The following is a 16,555-nucleotide window of genomic DNA, read 5'->3' as shown; positions in this document are numbered from 1 at the left end:
TCCTTCCCCCACGGGGCATGGCACGGGTCACTCGATGCCACCACTGCCCTTGTTCCTCCACCCCTTAGCCCAGTCACCGCCCCGCCCAAGCCCCAGGGTTTTATTATGAACCCTTGCACACACACACACCCTCCGCCCCGCCCCCTCCGGTCCGGAGCCGTTGATTGGCTGATTGCTCCTGCATGGCAATGAGAAGGGCGTGTCCCGGGCCGCTCGGGTCACGTGAGAGCCTGGCCAAGCAGCTGATGAGGACTCTGGGTCTGAGCCGATAAAAGAGGAGGCGGCGGGGGTTAGCGGCTGGACAACACTGACGATGGCTGCCGTGGATCTCGCCCGAGTGGGAGCCAACCCGCTGAAGAACGCAGTAAGCGGCCAGGTGAGCGGCGCGGGGGGCACGGCTGGCAGCCCGGGGAAACGAGCCCGGGGGGGCCGTGGGTCGGTGCCGGGGTCAGTCCCGCTCGCCCCTTCCAGCCGCCCCTCCCCCGTCTCCTGTCCCCTCCCACTGCCGGGGAGAAAAGGCGCCTCCCCGCCTCTAACAGCTGGTACAACGGGGGGGACGGACAGAAAAGGAAACCCACTCCCCAGCCATTGCTTGTTTTGTGGGGGGCAAAATCTTAACTGCTCCCCAGCTGTGCACGGCTTTGGCCTGCCATAAAACGAGACCCGTGATGAGCAGCAATAATGCCGTGGCACGTAATCCCTCGCCAGCGGGGCGATGACCTCGGGGATGTGTCCCTAGTAAACCCCTGCAGCAGGCTCTGTTCAGTACCTGGTTGGTTTGGGGGCGGGGGTGTGGTTTTTGTGTTTGGTTTTTAGACTCTGTGTCCTCTCCTTCCACCCCGGGTGGCGGGGACACAAGTCTGTGTAATGCAAACACGTCCTGTTTGACAAAAGGCTTGCCTATCACAGGAGTAAGCATCGCCCAGACTCGGTCTTTAATCTTCAGCTCTAGACTATAGGGCCTCTTATCTATAGGCCTCTTCATTGTTTCCCCTGTATCATCAGTTTCCTCAGCGAGGGGCATTTCACACCATGTTTCTCTGCCCCACTTTTCCCTAAACCTAAACAACATGGCTACACGCCACAAAGTGGGGACAGGGATGACAATCCCTCTTCTGCTGTCCCCGGAGACTCCTAACTCTTCAGACCAACAGCCTGCCTAGTTCTCCAATGGAGGATGACCCTTTAACACTGATGAGGTGACTCTCCCCTGTATGTGCTGCCACAAGTGTTCGGCTGCTTTCCTGGTGTTGGCCCTGTAGCTACCAGTAATACCTCTCCGCAGGTGGTGGAGCTGCGGGCCTTGTGGAAGGACCATCCATGTGTTGTGCTCTTCCTGCGGAGGTTTGGCTGCCAGGTTTGCCGCTGGATTGCCAAGGAGACCAGCAAACTGAAAGAGCTGCTGGACAGTCACAACGTCCACCTGGTCGCTGTCGGGCCGGAGAGCGTCGGAGTGGAGGAGTTTATCAGTGGGAACTACTTCAAAGGAGGTAGGAGGAAGGAGGGCAACTTCTCCCTCCAAAGATCTCTAAGCACATTATAAACTCTTCTTTCTCTCAGGTGGGGAAGAACTCTACCCAGTTCACAAACCAAGGTACAGGCACCTTTATTCAGCCTTGTGCTCATGCAAAACCCGATGCATGGACTCTGTGTAATGTCAGAAGGGCCAACCAGATCATTGGGCCTGACTTCCTGTATATCTCACGGCACCCGCACACTAAACCCAACAACTGACATTAAACCCAAGTATTACAGCCCATGGGAGAGGGAACAATTCTGTGCCACAGGCAGAGAATAAGGGGGACTGAGGTGTGCGAACACCTGATGCACCTGTGATGGCAGGGAAGTGAAGTGAGAGAGGATGCAGCGTTGTTGGAGCCGTGTTGGTCCCGTGACATTAGAGAGCCCGAGTGGGTGAGGTAATATCTTTTAGTCCAACTTCTGTTAGTGAGAGAGGTGAGCTGTTTAATCAGACTAGGTCTGAATAGGGACTTGGAATGGTTACCTCATTACAAGAAGTAATTGTCACTGTTCACGCATTCTCACCTTCTAATCAACGGTTGTGAATAGGCCTCATCTACCCTAACTGACCTGACTTTCAGAGGGGTAGCCGTGTTAGTCTGTATACAGCTAAAACAACGTGCGTTCTGTAGCACTTTAAAGACTAACAAATTTAATTTCAGTAGGCATAAGCTTTCATGAGCCTCAGCTCACTTCCTCAGATGCAGTTGGTAGAAATGATACAGCAAAATAGGAAATATATAGAAGGCAACATTTACATATCCAAGGGCATAGATAACCATGGGGTAGCTGGAGTATCACTACACAAAAGGATAAATGGACACAAATCAAACATAAAAAATAATATCCATAAATCAATCAGAGAACACTTCAGTCTCCCAGGGCACTCTGTCACTGACCTGAAAGTTGCTGTACTTCTCCAAAAAAAACTTCAAAAACAGACTTGAAAGACAAACTGCTGAGTTAGAAATTATTTGCGAACTTAGCCATTCCAAATCCCTGTTTAAACCTAGTTTGAATGTGTCATCTCGTTACAAGAAGTAATTTGCTCTGATGACCCATTCTCACCTCTTACTCAATGGTTGTCATTAAGCCTCAAGTACCCGGCTTCTATCCACCTACCCCATTGTTATCTATGCCCTTGGATATGTAAATGTTGCCTTCTATATGTTTTCTATATGTTTCCTATTTTGCTGTATCATTTCTACCAGCTGCATCTGAGGAAGTGAGCTGAGGCTCACGAAAACTTATGCCTACTGAAATTAAATTTGTTAGTCTTTAAAGTGCTACAGAATTCACGTTGTTTGAACTGACTTTGTTAGCACTTGCCCTCCCCATTGTTCTATTTCTTACCTTTGGATGTATAGATATACCTCTTATCTGTGATTTCCACTTCATGCATCTGACAAAGTGGGTTGCAGCCCACGAAAGCTTATGCCCCCAGAAATTTGTTAGTCTTTAAGGTGCTACAGGACTCTCGTTGTTTTTGTGTTTACACAGAGCTCCTGGTCAGGTCTGGGAAAGGTACTCAGTATCACGGCTGTACCTGCATTGATACAGATCAGTACAGATTCAGGGAATTTCTGTCCGATCTTGTATTTAGCTGTGACACTGAGAACCTTTCCCAGGCCTGAAGAAGAACTCTGTGTTCTCAAAAGCTTGTCGGTCTCCCTCCAACAGAAGTTGGACCAAAAAGCGATTACCTCACCCACCTTGTCTCTCTAAGTGAGATAGTCAGAGACTCCAGGAAACTGACCTACAGCCTGCCCTGCAGAGGAAGGGGAAACCACCCCAAAGGTCCTTGCCAGTTGTACTGGGTGGGGGGAAAGCCATATATGGGGTTGGGGAAGGACATCTGTTAAACCCTGAGTATGTGAGTGAGAACCAGCACCTGAGGAGGAGAGAGAACGCTTCGTGCCTCCTCACAGGCCCTACCCAATGGCCAGTGTCCCATCTCTGGCCATGGCCATCCCTGAGGCTTTGGAGGAAGGAGACAAAAAAACCAAACATCTTGCAATACATTTTTTGGGGGGGGGAGGAGGAGAATCCCTTCCTGACCCCTGCGGTGACTGACTGAGCCCTGAAGCTGGAGCTCATAAGAACATAAAGCATAAAATGGAAGTGACCCACAGGGCTGCTGAACCTACCCCCACCATCACCCCCGTCCTGTCCTACGATCCCACTCAGACTTGTCCAGCTCATGCTGCTTTATCCTGGGGCTGCCCTGACTTTGGCTATTCCCCCGCTGACCAGGGCCACAGCCTGAGTGCAGGCATGCCTCGAGCACAGCTTCTCCCAGCTGGATGTGCTGGCCCCATGCTGACTCTGTGCCTAATGGGGAATCCCCCCTAGCTGGGGGTGTGTGGAGAGGGAGCCCCACTTATTTCCCAAACTCATGGTGGGTTGTGTAGCAAGATGGCTTCAGGGCTACCCTGAACTGGGGCTAGAGAGCTTAAATGGGCCTCCCAACAAGTGGAGGGCAGAGCTGGGACTAGCTTCATGGAGCTCTGACTCGGTAACACTCCCCACCCCTTGCACACAAGAATTGTTCTTGTATTTCATTCCTGTGTGTTGGGCAGTCGTGAGATGAGCGTGAGCAAGGGGTGGGATGTCCTGGCTCCAAACAGTTACCTTCCAAGAGCTTTGCATGAGCAGCTACTTGGAAGCTTGAAGCGAGATGTCTCCCTGTGTTTGTTTGTGCACGCCAGCTTGGTATAGATCCCTGGTGTTGCTGCTGGTTTCAGGTGGAAGGTGACTCATCCCTGGTAGTGGTGCAGAGGGGTTAAATTCCACTTGCAAAACTGGGTGGAGGAAACTTGTACCTTGCTGGCGGCCTGAGCAGAGAGGCCAAGGACATTGTGGTCTTGGAGTCTGCATGGCTGCTGGGGCGTGTCCTTCGGAATCAGCCCAAGCCCGAAGGGAAGGGCTGTGCATTATATGCTCTGTGGCCACTTCTGTTTCCAGAGCTGTCAAGCAAATGCCTTTCCTTGGCCTCTGAAATTGGGGCTGCCACTCCAGACTCCAAAGCTGAGCCTCTTTGGTAGCTTGCTAACTTGTACTAGGGGCCAACCTGGAACAGTGCTGGGGCCAGCCTCTGGGGACTGTGAAAGTGGTTTAAAGTCACCAGCTTGGCTCTGGCTGTATGTTACCATGGCCTCCCCACTGTTCATTCACTGCAGCTGGAGATCTGGCCCACTCTTGACTTGCTCTGTAGAACCTGATCTCCTGCCTGAGCTCCACCGCACCTATGATTGCTCCTTTCACCCCCTCTGCTCACTCCCCAAAAGATGCCTTCCTCCATGCCAAACCACTGGCCCAGTCTCCTGAGTAAAATTCACTCTGCACCCTTCAGTATAAAACGGTCTGTGCCATAAAGCCTCGTGCAACTCCATGGATGGCATCTAGATATTACAGGCGCGGGTGCCTTGCAACATATGTATTGAAGTAGTGTCTGGAGTGCTGCTACGGAAGGGCTCTTTTCTGTGGGATTATAGGTAAGGCTACAAATCCGTCAGTGGTCATGGATTCAGTGTTTTTACAAGACCTCTGACTACTTGAAAATGCCAATAATTTGGCAGCTGGGCCCATGACTTAGCTTCATGGGGCCATCCGCAGTTGTCCTGCTTGCTACGTCCTAATGCTGGCCCTGTGTATGTTTCCGTGATTTCTGTTTGTGTTTCATGTCCTGACCAAGACTTTTTATAAAAATACCTGTCCCAAAACTGTAGCCGTAATTATAGGCATGGGTGGAAGGGGGGCATCCGCTAGGTTTGAACCAATATCTTGCTTGGTGTAAAAGGTATTTTTCGAAACCTGTTATTGAGACAAGTAATGCGCTTCTCCCTCACCCTTCCCACTACAAGCAGCTTTGCTGGCTGGCTGGCAAGGAGATTTTTTGCAGATGATCCTAAAACAAATACTGCTGAGACCATGCATCTATCCTGGTTGTGTTAACCTTGCTTTTTTCCTCTCCAGAACTCTACCTTGATGAGACTAAGAAGTGCTACAATGACTTGGGTTTCAAAAGGTGGGTGGCTTTTATTGTCCCATCTAAGATAACGTCAACCCTTAATCAAAGCCATTTGCTAATAGTCAAACTTGGGATCAGATACTCTGCTGGTGTGAGCTGGTGTAACTTCACTGACTCAGATGAATTACAGCAGTTGAGGATCTGGCCCCTCCATCTTTCAGGTGGCCAACGTGTCCTTTTTACCCCTTCCCCAGGTACAACGCTTTGAGTATCGTTCCTGCTGCTCTGGGGAAACCAGTTCGAGAAGTTGTCACCAAGGTCAGAGACTAGATAGTATGGAATGCACCCTTTACTGCTGAGGTCTTCAAACTGTGGGGTATGCCTCCACATGGGGGTGGGGAGGAACATTGGGGGGGCGTGGCCGGTCCCCACAGAGGGCGGGGAAGGAGTGCCACCCAGCCCTGTTCTGCCCTGAGCTCTGCTCTGGCCCCTGACTCAGCCTGGGCCCCTGATCGTGGCACAGGCGCATGGCCTTAGTATCCCACCCCGGCATGGCCTTGGCCCCTGGTTGCAGTGCATGGCCCCACTCCCAGGCGTGGTGAGGTGGTGCAGGGTGAAAGGTTGGGGGACCACTGCTCTATAAGCCTGATCAAACTTGTGCTGAGCACTCCCATGACTTATATGGGTGCATCTGGGACCCTTCTCTCCCATGGGCTTGAGTGGGTTTTGAGAGTGCTGAGCATCCTCAGGATAAGGCCTTTGTATCACACTTGCAATTGACTTGGGCTTATTTTCCCTCAGGCAAATGCAGAGGGCATCCAAGGCAACTTCAATGGTGACCTCCTGCAGAGTGGAGGAACAATAATAGTCAGTCAAGGTAAGTAAATGAGAATCCATCTATGAAAACTACCAGTTAAGTGGCCATAGTTGATGAAGGATATATGTGTATTTCTAGATGACTTGCTAGAGCAGTTTGGCTGGTCAAAGAGCCCGTGTCTGGAGAAGGCTTGTAAGCCATCACGTTGAAATCCTGTCTCGAGAAATCAAGACTAACTGGTTGAGGGTGGGGAGGATTTGCAGCAAACTGGTGGAGTGAGGTGATGGGGAAACCTGATGGAAAGGAAAAACTGATAGGCAAGTGTCTGAGCTCTGTTAGATGTATCCATTGGTCACTAATGGACGTCATCCTTGCTAACACTCTGTTATTTAATGGTGTCTTTCATGGTATTGGTTAGGACAGTTAAGTCACTTTTAAACTTTCTCAGACTCTGGGAAAAAATGAGTTTAGTTTTTTTTCTCCTGCCTACAAGCTAAGATCAGTCCTGGAACAGTCATTGCTTGACAGTTCCATGGCCTGGGTAGGGATTCTTGCATCTGACTTCAGTAATATTTGAAAGTGAAAGTATGCAGTGAGCAAGAGTGTACAAGGCCTCTGGCTGGGAGGGAAATCCCTTCTGGCTGAAACCTGGTAACTCACAAGTAGTGGTGTTAATGCAGAGCCCTGACACATCTCTGCAATGGGGGCAGTCCGTGCTGTGGTATCTGTAGCTGAATTTGCTTAAGCCTTTTGGGATCAGAGTGTGTTTAACTTCCACACAACCCCAACATGTAGTTGTTTTCTTGAAGACTGCGTTCTTGTTTTTAGACCTTGGGTCCAGATCTTACCACCAGGTGGCAGCATAGCAGAAAGCAGCATTTAAACACTCTTCTTAAAACAAGATCTAAAATAAAAAAAAATCTCCCTAGCTAAAATACTGCCTCGTTCTACCATAAACACATTCTCAATGAAGTTGCTTTAATGTTTAGATGCTGGAGTGAAAAGCGATAGGGAATCCAGAGTGCACCTGTCCCACCTGGATGTGTAGAACAACTTAGCTCTGAATATGTGCCTCTTCCTCTTTAAAAGATAACACAGCACTCTACAAAGCCTGAGTTCCAGCTTGGGTCTCTAGTCTGACACACTAGTGTAACTTCTCTCCATTCTGCAGCAGGACATAGTCTTAATGACTTCTCAGGGGAGCTGGCAAACATTTGGTGATTGAACAATAAGCACAGGCTGTGTTTGCCAACCCAGTAGTGATGCTAGGCTTTATGTAATTGTTGCAAATGTCAGTTTGTCTACAGGCTTTAGGGAAAAGCCTTAAACTACTGCGGCATCTGTAATTTGCATGAGAGGGTGGGGCACTGCAGTTTGCCGGCAGACTGAGACTGCAGAGCCACGGAAGGCAGTCTGATCTCTCATCCCTAGAAGTGTCTTGCAGTCTGCGGTTCCCTCTCTCAGTGGGGAGCATCAGACCTGTTCTGGTTTTCATGTGGACAGGACTGGCTGTCGGTCAGGGGTCCCTTAGCACAGGCTAGGTAAAGTCTCTGCCTTGCTGGCCAATTGTTTTAATGACCAAAATACATCCTGTCCTTTTTCAGGAGGAGAGAAGTTACTGCTGCATTTCATACAGGAATCACCTGGTGACTATGTTCCCTTGGAAACCATTATCAAAATCCTTGGGATCTCAGCGAGCATTACGGAGGGCGTGAAACCTCAGGTAAGAGCTGTTATTTCCTTTAATGGAAGCTGAACTTAAAAATGAAGGAACCAGCTGTAACCAGTTCACTCCAAACCTTAACTAGCTATAGCTTAAAACAGAACACTGTGCCAACGCCACAAACTAAGCTTGCTGACACAGCATGGGAATGCACACTCCAGACTTGTGACTTCTAAAGTGCACTAATGGAGCTGTGTGTGGACCCTGCTGGAGCGCACTAATGGTTCTCTAGTGTGCTTTAACAGGGCGCTGTTTCATACTAAATAACCGCATGCAGGGGTTGCTGCTGCTTGCCGAGAGATTTAGAAATCCTTGGCTGTGGTGCGCATTGCAGCTTACTGTGGACAAACCCTAAATTGTCCATTTGCTACCAAAATTGGGACTATCCCATGGAGATGCTTGTAAAGTAGTGTACCTAGTAACTGCAATCGAGGAAAAAGTCAGGGGCTGGGGGAAACGTAGCCCAAATGGATCTTTGGCAATGCATCTGGTTAATGAAAACAGACAAGATGGCCTAACGTTTCATCCCACACTGGTCTTCAAATAAAGCGGCGTAGACTTGAAAATGAAGCCTTAGTTGCAAATTGCTAAATGTTGGAATCTGTGGAGAAAGAAGAGTAGCGCCTGTAGTGGAAGGAAGTGCCCTTCGGCAAACCACGCCTCCTGTCCTCTGCTTCAGTCCCATGATGCTTGTGCCATGAGAATTCAGTATGAGAACCACTGTGGTTCTTACTCTGATAGCCCTCATGGGTAGGATGAAGTGGCAATCACTCAAACCCTTTCATGCACCTGCCACTTTCTCAGTCTTGCATTCAATATTCCTGGCTCCCTAAAGACCATACTGCAATGTGTAAGGGTTGAGAAGAGGCACAGTGTCAGAAACACATTACGGCATCGAATCAGAAGCACTGCAGTAACATCTCTGGTAAGCTGAAGGAAGCCACTCTTAGTTTAAGAGGAAAAATTGCGTGTATCATGGCTTCTGCATGCATAATCTCCTCCACCCAACCTAAAACTGAGATGTGTAAATAGTGGGAAGCCTCCAAAAAGTTAACCTTTTGACTGACACTCTTCTAGACTGGGGAAAATACTTTCCCTGTAATGATTTTAGGTGCTCACTTATACATAAATATTACTTACAGTTATTGTAACTCTCCTGAAGTAGGAGCACTTGCAGACAGTCACATTTTTTTGTCTGCCATTGAGCCTCATGGAAACTCAATGTATGGTTAAAATTGTCTAGAACAAACCACAAACTAAATAACTTCTGACAAAGCTCAATTGTCTTGTCCACGGCCATCTTAGGCTGTGCGATCTCCCCTTGAAGGAATTAATATAACCAGAAATTGCTTTCCTTGTACTGCAGTGTTGGTCCCAAATGCTGAACAGGAGATGAGGAGAAGAGATTGAGTTTTGATGCTTGCCAATATAATTTTATACCATACCAGAGTTAAACTGAGTGATAGATTCTTCTAAAGGAACGGGAAGAACCTGATGGATGAGCAGTGTGAATTTAGCTGTTCAGTTGCACTGGCCTTGTCTTATTCTGGGATTAGATACTCCATCTGCATCTAGGTGAAACTTGGTACATAGTCCAAGTCACTTTCTAAGGGGTGAACCTTCCAAAAACACTGAGCAATGGCCTAATTCTGCTCCCACATGCTGAGCACTTCTGCCTATCCCACCATAAGTATGTAATCTTGGCGGTTCCCCAAACTCCCAGTGACCTCCACAGGCAGTGTGTAGCTGGCACTCCAGGCCATGGGAGCCTAACCCTCTCCTTCTTTGGCTAGAGGGCTTGTTGGGCCCCTCCCATGACTTGCCTATTTCTTCCTCCTGACCAGCTCTGACAGGCGCTCAGGCACCCCTGTCTCCAGCACTGGAGGGCTAGATGCAAAACGCTCTTTGACCTAGAGCCCTGCTATGCCCGCCAGAGATAGCTAATACGGAGACCAGGGCCACGTTCTGCTGCTAGTCCCTACTGGGAGTCCACTGAAGTCGTGACCCACGCAGAAATGTATCTTCTCCTACAGGGATCTCTGGCAAAACTGGAGCAAGAGTGCGGCTAAATCTGTGGCTTCCCTATAGCAAAGCTGCTATTGCCTTATAATCTCTTAGGAGCACTTCTACCCAAGAGTCTGTGTGCTTGTCAAATGCTCCAGAGGAGGGGAGAGCTGGGTGAACAGCCTGAGGCGCGGGGAGTGGAAATATCAGTCTGGGCAGAATGTTCCCCCTCTCATTAAACCAGCCCTGGAGCTGGGTGGGACTAGGGCCTGGGCGTGCCTCTCTAGAACACCTCCACCTGCAATCCTCAGCTGACAAGAAGTCTCCTCCCTTTCCCATAGGGCTGCAAGAGACTCCAGTAGTCCTCACCGGGCTTTCTCTTTGCTGCTTGTGTGGAAACCCTCTGGCAGAGGCGTGGCAAGGACAGCGAGATTCCTGTCTGAGAGGATTTGCAAGTCCCTGGGCAGCTCTTAAGGCTAATGGGCTTTGGGAACAGAGCACCGTGTAATGCAGTTTGCCTCTTCCTAAACTGTCCTTGGGGGTTTCTGCAGCATTGTCTGTGCTGCAAGGGCTATTTGAGCCTTGTAGGTACCACTAACTCTTGCTCGGCAGCCAAGACTTCCAAAGAAATCAGGCCCTCCCACGTGTGGGTAAAACACCGTTAGTGACAGCATGTGGGTGGGAGAGGAAGGGACCAATAACACTTGTCTCCACTCTAGTGCCTTCCCCCCCAAGACTCTCCAATATACACGCCTGAAAGATTAGTCTCCCAGTGCCCTCCCAGCACATTTGTCTGGTCAAGGTCAATGGTGGCAGCCGGTGTCTGCAGTGCTTTGTTACCAAAGGAAGGTGCTTTTAGACTTGCAGAGTCAGCAATAGGCATATAAGGGATGTGGGGTGACTAGGGATTTCAAAGGAAGGGTGGATGGATGGCTAGGTTTGAATACTTGGCTGTGTTGGCACAGATGCAAACCGACAGGTGGAAAGACTCTTCTGTAAGTGGGAGGCTTAATAAACTTTTTTATGAAAAATAAAATAGTAACTTCCATGTGCTGTAGTGACTTGGAACAGACTCCTCCCTGGCATGTGTTTATTATCCCTTATAACAAGGGGCAAGTGCCAGAATTGCTAAGGGCACATTTCTGCAAAATCATCAAGTTCCAAAGTAACTAAACTGTCAAACATGCAACTGCCCTCTGACCTGTACGGTCACAGAACCCTTCTTCCTCTTGTTGCTCAGGATACGTGCACTCTAGACTTTTACACGAGAGACGCTAGGCGGCTGCTGCATATCAGCAAAGGGGCCAATAGAGACAAATTCAAGCCAAGGCTCTTCCAAGCCTCTAAATCCTGGGTTCCTAACTTCCTTGGTCAAAGCTCTAATTTCTCGCCTTCCACTAGTTGTAGTGGAACTTGTAGCACTCTAGTGTTTTCTTGCCAATGCGGTAAAATGACTAAACTACTTCTATGTATTCTTGGAGATGTAGACAAAGACAATTCGCTTCAGGATCAGTCATATTGACTAGAAAAACAAATCCTAGACTGATAGCATTACCGCAGTTGTCAGACACCTATCTTGGGCTCCGTTTGTACAGCACCTTCGATGTGTTGTGCTTGGCAGACAAGTCCTTTTCTCGTGGCTTGCACTCCTAAGCTGAGAGTTCATACAGGACGTAGACAAGCAGGAAGCCAAAGGCAACTATCTTTGCTGCATTTGGAAGCGCACATCTTGAGGGTCTTTGTGCTTCGAGGGAGAAAGGAAGCAATGTGAATAGAGAACCCAGGAAGGGTGACTTAGGGTTGGCTTGGCCTGGTGGAAGAAGCCTGGCTTTTGAGGCTTAAGATGTGGCAGGTCAGATTAAGAAGCAGATTCCAGGAACAGGCCTTCACAGAAGCCATGAGATGAAGCAGGGGTCTAATCTACTGGTTTAGAGAGGCTAGAAGAAAAGGGGGACCAGGGTAGAGAAAGAGGAGCAAATAGCCTTTTGTGTAGGACTTCCTGGGTGATTCCCTTGGTTTCTCTTCCCACCCCCCTTGTGCTTGAGGGAGCAACTTTGCTAACCGAATCACTGTCTGTCTCTACAGTGTGATGAAGAGGTCTGCACCAGATGAAGGAGAGCAAGAAAGCAAGCTACTGTGGTGACCTTCCCTGTTCTATCCACGCATAGCTGCTGTAATCTCACCACATTGTATCTGTATTCAGACTTTTGTATAACAGCCAAATCACTGACTGCGAGTAAATGCCATGAATCAAAGTGTGGTGTCAGACTGTCTTGGACAAGCCTAACAGAGCTTTCCATATTGCTCAACGTTGTATCCACCAGCAGCTAGTCCGGTGGCTTTCCCATTGGATCATTTTGGTCAAGTGATCAGTAGATGTGAATAAGAGCGTCATCTGAACAGGAGGATGCGGGGAGAAGGGTTACTCTTCCCCCCCGCCCCATTGGTTTTCTTTCCTGGTTTGTCCTCTTTCCATCCACAGGATGCTTGTCTTGCTCCGAAGTAAGACTCCTTTAGTAAATGTTGGTGGCTTGACTCGATCCGTCCACGTTAACACTTCCCCCTTCTTAAAGGCATTAAAACAGACGAGCCTTACAGAGGGCTCTGGGCAGACTGCCTGAGCATGCTTGTAAAGCGGGGGTAGCGTCACCTTAGTCAGACAGCAGCTTGAAACAGCTGTTTAGCTGATGTTGGCAGTAGGAACACACTGTGGGGCGCAACAGCTGTTGGCAACCATGCTGCTGCATACACCCAGAACATGCTTTTTCATCTAATAAGAGCTCACTGTGTACTCTCTGCCCTCAGAGGCTGTGGACACACGGGTCTGGTGTCTGAATAGACTCTTCACTGTAGCTTAGATTGAAGCTGCAGTAACTGGAGTCAAGATTTTTTTTTCCTTATGCAGAGAAGTACTTTGGAGGTAAAAAATACTTAACAGGCACCAACTGCCATTCAAAAGATGCTGAGGACAGCCTGCCTAGCAGCCCTGCTTATCGTGCAGAGAGCACAAACATTCCCTCCATCACCCTACGTATCCCTCAAGATCTTCCTACTAATGAAACCCCAACGCCCTGAATAATCCTTACGTCCCAGGAAAATTCAAGAACGGGTGCCTTTATGATGATCAAATCCAGGCTCTGAGGCACAAAGAATGCTGCAGCCACCACCCTTCTCTCTGTGAAAGCATTGCTGCGAACTGCCTCCTCTCAAAGCTACTGTGCATTAGCTGAAGTGCTTGGACTAAGGGCAGCCACTGAGTCCATTTAAAGTGCCACATTCTAAGCACAGACTCCCAACAGCGTAGGAGTTTCATGCTAGTGAAGATAGAGTTTAATCGTCAACTGTCCTTATTTTTTCTATTGCGTGAACTTATTGCAATAGGTTTCCTGGTCTGTAAAACATGAGTAAGTGGAGATGGACAACAGTCACTTTATTTATTATTCTGCCAGCTACCATACACAATGATTAAATGACAAGCTGACGCATCAAAGTGCTTTATAATCCTTTGTAACTAGTCGTTTAATTAAAAGCTGTAGAAATAGGAAACACTCAGAGAAAGACCAGCTTGAGTAGTATACACATGAATGATACACACATTTAAATACGTTCCATGTTAATTTCATGTGATGTTCACAGCAAAATTTATATAGCATTTCACCTGTCAAGGGGAGGGTGATACTTTATTTCTATGGTGCCATAGGAATGCATTTCACTTTACAAAGACAAAGTCCCTAGTCTGAAGAGGTTTTACTTCTGAACTAGGAGCGATTGCAAACCTCTTCTAGTCAGATTCTGAGGCCAGAAGAGACCATTGTGATCATGTAGTCTTGATCTCCTGTATAGACGAGCCATGGGCTTCCCCAAAATAAATCCTAGAGAATCCTTTTAGAAACATCCAATCTTGTCAAAATATGAGTATCTCCTGTCTTACTGCATCATACATGCAATTCTAGTTAATTTAGTGACAGAGCAGAAGAGCACTTTGCTTTGAAGGTGATAAAAGCCTAAATGTTAAAGCAGCAGTGAGGGTTTTTTTTGTTTTTTGTTTAAACTGAGTGAAAATATTTTGCAAGCTGTCATAATGCACAGTAGAGACTTCTTCTGTAGTTTGTCTCTGTGTTCTGGCCTTGATCTTTGTATAGGTGTATCTTCCTAAGTGGGGAGAGGGAGAAAAGGTCAAACCACAACCTGAAACTTATTCTCCCACTTCATGGGGTCTGATTAATTTTTAACCTATAACTACAGTAGCATGGTGTATGGTTCCAATTGTACGTTGAGTCATACGGTGCTGATTAGTCAAATTGGAATCTAATTTAATATACACCAGGCATAAGAACTGAGGAGTTAAACTTGGCTATTGTATCTTGGTGCTTAATTTTAACAAGTGAAAGGACTTGCCTATATCAAACTGCCAAGAAAAAATGAGATCTAGATTCCTACAATTAGGGGTTATTGAAAATTGCTAAATAAACACTGATTTTTATCATGGTAGATGCATGCTTGACTATAGCTTCCCCATATTCAGTATTTTATCATCTCAGCTAATTGAGTCTGCACTTCCTCAGTGTGGAAGTGACCAGATGCCTTCAGCTAGTAGCTGACAAGAAGTAGATGTGCTATGTTACTCTTTAGGAAAACCAAGAGTCCAGAGGTGCCCCCAAATGCTTTCACCCTGAAAACTACCCAGAAGATGCCTCAGCGGAGAACATCTGAGTGCCATGGTCAGCCCCTGCAGTTTTCATTTCAGGAGGTAGGCTTTTTAGGTCACAGACACAATGAAGGTTTTGTTTTTATTTATATAATATCCTACTGCATGATATGGGAGAGGTTTTCTTCCTTAAACCTCCCACCCCCAAACTAGCAAAGTTTGTGCCTCGACTCCTCTGTCTGGTTTTATGCCTCTATAGACTCCTGGGACTAGATTTTTCAAAAGTCTTTAGGTGGTAAAGGCCAGATCCTTTAATATATATAGGTTCTTAACTTGTATTGATTTTTTTTCATTAGGAGTTAGGCACCTAAATATTTTGAGGATCTGTGTCCAAATGCTTTTGAAAACTTGGCTCATATTTTACTTAACCTCCTTAATGGCTTGAATCTGTCTATAGAAGTTCATTTCTTATTTGCATAGCCTGTTTAGGTCTAAACCTTCCAGCGAGAATGGTACAGCTTTGGGTCATACCCCCCATTCGCTCTAGCTGATGTCTATAAATATCCAAACCAGCAGCTGTAGGGGTTTAGGTACCACCCTCACGTATGCCCTCCATACCCCTCCCTGAGCAACTATCTCTAATGCATGTGATCATGCTTGTTTGAGATCCAGTATGTAACACAGCCAAGTATGAAAATAGCCTATGCTCAGTGAATAGCACCATATTACTAAGGACTTAAGCCTGTCCTTGTTTATACCTCCTGCAATACCTGTGTGAATAGACACAGTCCTACATGGTGGTGAGCACCCGTCGTCTTATCTTGAGGATCAGGAACTAACGGCACAAAGAGCTTATGGACATAAGGGACGGCAGTTGCCCGCATACAAAGGTTTTTTTCTCTTCCATACACAACTCCCAGTGAGTTTGTGACAGCTAGGAGAGAGATTAGACTGTGATAGCACAGGGACTAGGAGAGGAAGCATGGGGTGGGGTCGATCACTGAGCTCCTCTAATCTAGAAATTCACAATAAATGAATGAGGGGTTCTCAGTTCTAATGGATGCACTTGTTAATGTGTAGATGAACTGCAGTTTCCCAGGAAAAGGTAATGTACTCCAGGGACATGCAAATAGGGTCTAGGCTTCATTTGGTAAAACCATCCTATACCTCTGAAACAGTAAAATATCTCCATGACAACTAGATCCTAATCTCTCATAGGATGTATAAAGCAGCTACAGTTAAGTGACTAATTTCCTTCCATGATACCACAGCATCCATAGTGCTGATTTAATGAAGTAAATTCCAGCATGCATGGAATTTAATGACTTCAAATTTGAAGAGTACTCTGGGGCCACCTCTACACTGACCTTGAAATTCGGCAGCAGTCGACAGGAGTTATGCAAGCTATGTAGAGTAGCTTGTGTAACTCCCATCGACTTTGCAGCTCCTCTTCTATGTGGCATCTTCATGGGACTGCACCGACGGGAAATGCGTTCCCATCGATGAAGTGCTTTGCCACTTGAAGGGGTGGTTTTAATGTGTCGACTTCTGGATCGATTGAGCGGGTCTTCACTGACCGCTCAGTTGATCTGGATAGATCAATCTGACTGCAGTGAATTTTTAAAAGCTTTACTGAACTACGCATTAAGTAGATACTAAGTGAATCAATTTGGTTTGACATCTGTTAATAGAAGCATTACTAAATGTTGTTAGATTATGAAGTAGTAGTAGTAGTATGCTTTCCAGTGGTACATAGACCAAAAATGAACATTTGCAGTGAAGAAGGGTTAAGTCCAATGTAAAGGATTGACCATATCAGATATTAGTTACCCTGAAATTTTAGCATTAATTGAAAAAAGCAATCCAGACCCG

At 47.2% G+C, this 16,555-nt stretch overlaps 1 protein-coding gene across 1 annotated transcript; it reads left to right on the top strand.

Moving 5' to 3' along the window:
* The first annotated feature begins 245 nt into the window (after window positions 1-245).
* Window positions 246-12,928, top strand: PRXL2B (peroxiredoxin like 2B). Its single transcript, XM_067567142.1, has 7 exons — window positions 246-376; window positions 1,286-1,490; window positions 5,497-5,548; window positions 5,746-5,809; window positions 6,293-6,368; window positions 7,913-8,031; window positions 12,121-12,928. Exons 1-7 carry the CDS (start codon window positions 314-316, stop codon window positions 12,145-12,147), a joined length of 606 nt encoding a protein of 201 aa, XP_067423243.1. The 5' UTR covers window positions 246-313; the 3' UTR covers window positions 12,148-12,928.
* The last annotated feature ends 3,627 nt before the right edge of the window (window positions 12,929-16,555 follow it).

Source organism: Emydura macquarii, unplaced genomic scaffold (genome assembly GCF_026122565.2).
Source record: "Emydura macquarii macquarii isolate MOO-44397 ecotype Brisbane River unplaced genomic scaffold, CSIRO-AGI_Emac_v2 contig_2768, whole genome shotgun sequence".
In the NCBI taxonomy this organism is placed as follows: Eukaryota; Metazoa; Chordata; order Testudines; family Chelidae; genus Emydura; species Emydura macquarii.
The sequence above is the reverse complement of the archived record's forward strand: the minus strand, read 5'-3'. Positions and strand labels throughout refer to the sequence as shown.

Excerpts from the sequence above, each read along its gene's own strand:
- PRXL2B (XM_067567142.1), top strand. The coding sequence starts at position 314 with ATGGCTGCCGTGGATCTCGCCCGAGTGGGAGCCAACCCGCTGAAGAAC. Across the intron at positions 6,369-7,912 it reads AACAATAATAGTCAGTCAAG|GAGGAGAGAAGTTACTGCTG; the intron begins GTAAGTAAATGA and ends GTCCTTTTTCAG. Across the intron at positions 8,032-12,120 it reads CGGAGGGCGTGAAACCTCAG|TGTGATGAAGAGGTCTGCAC; the intron begins GTAAGAGCTGTT and ends CTGTCTCTACAG.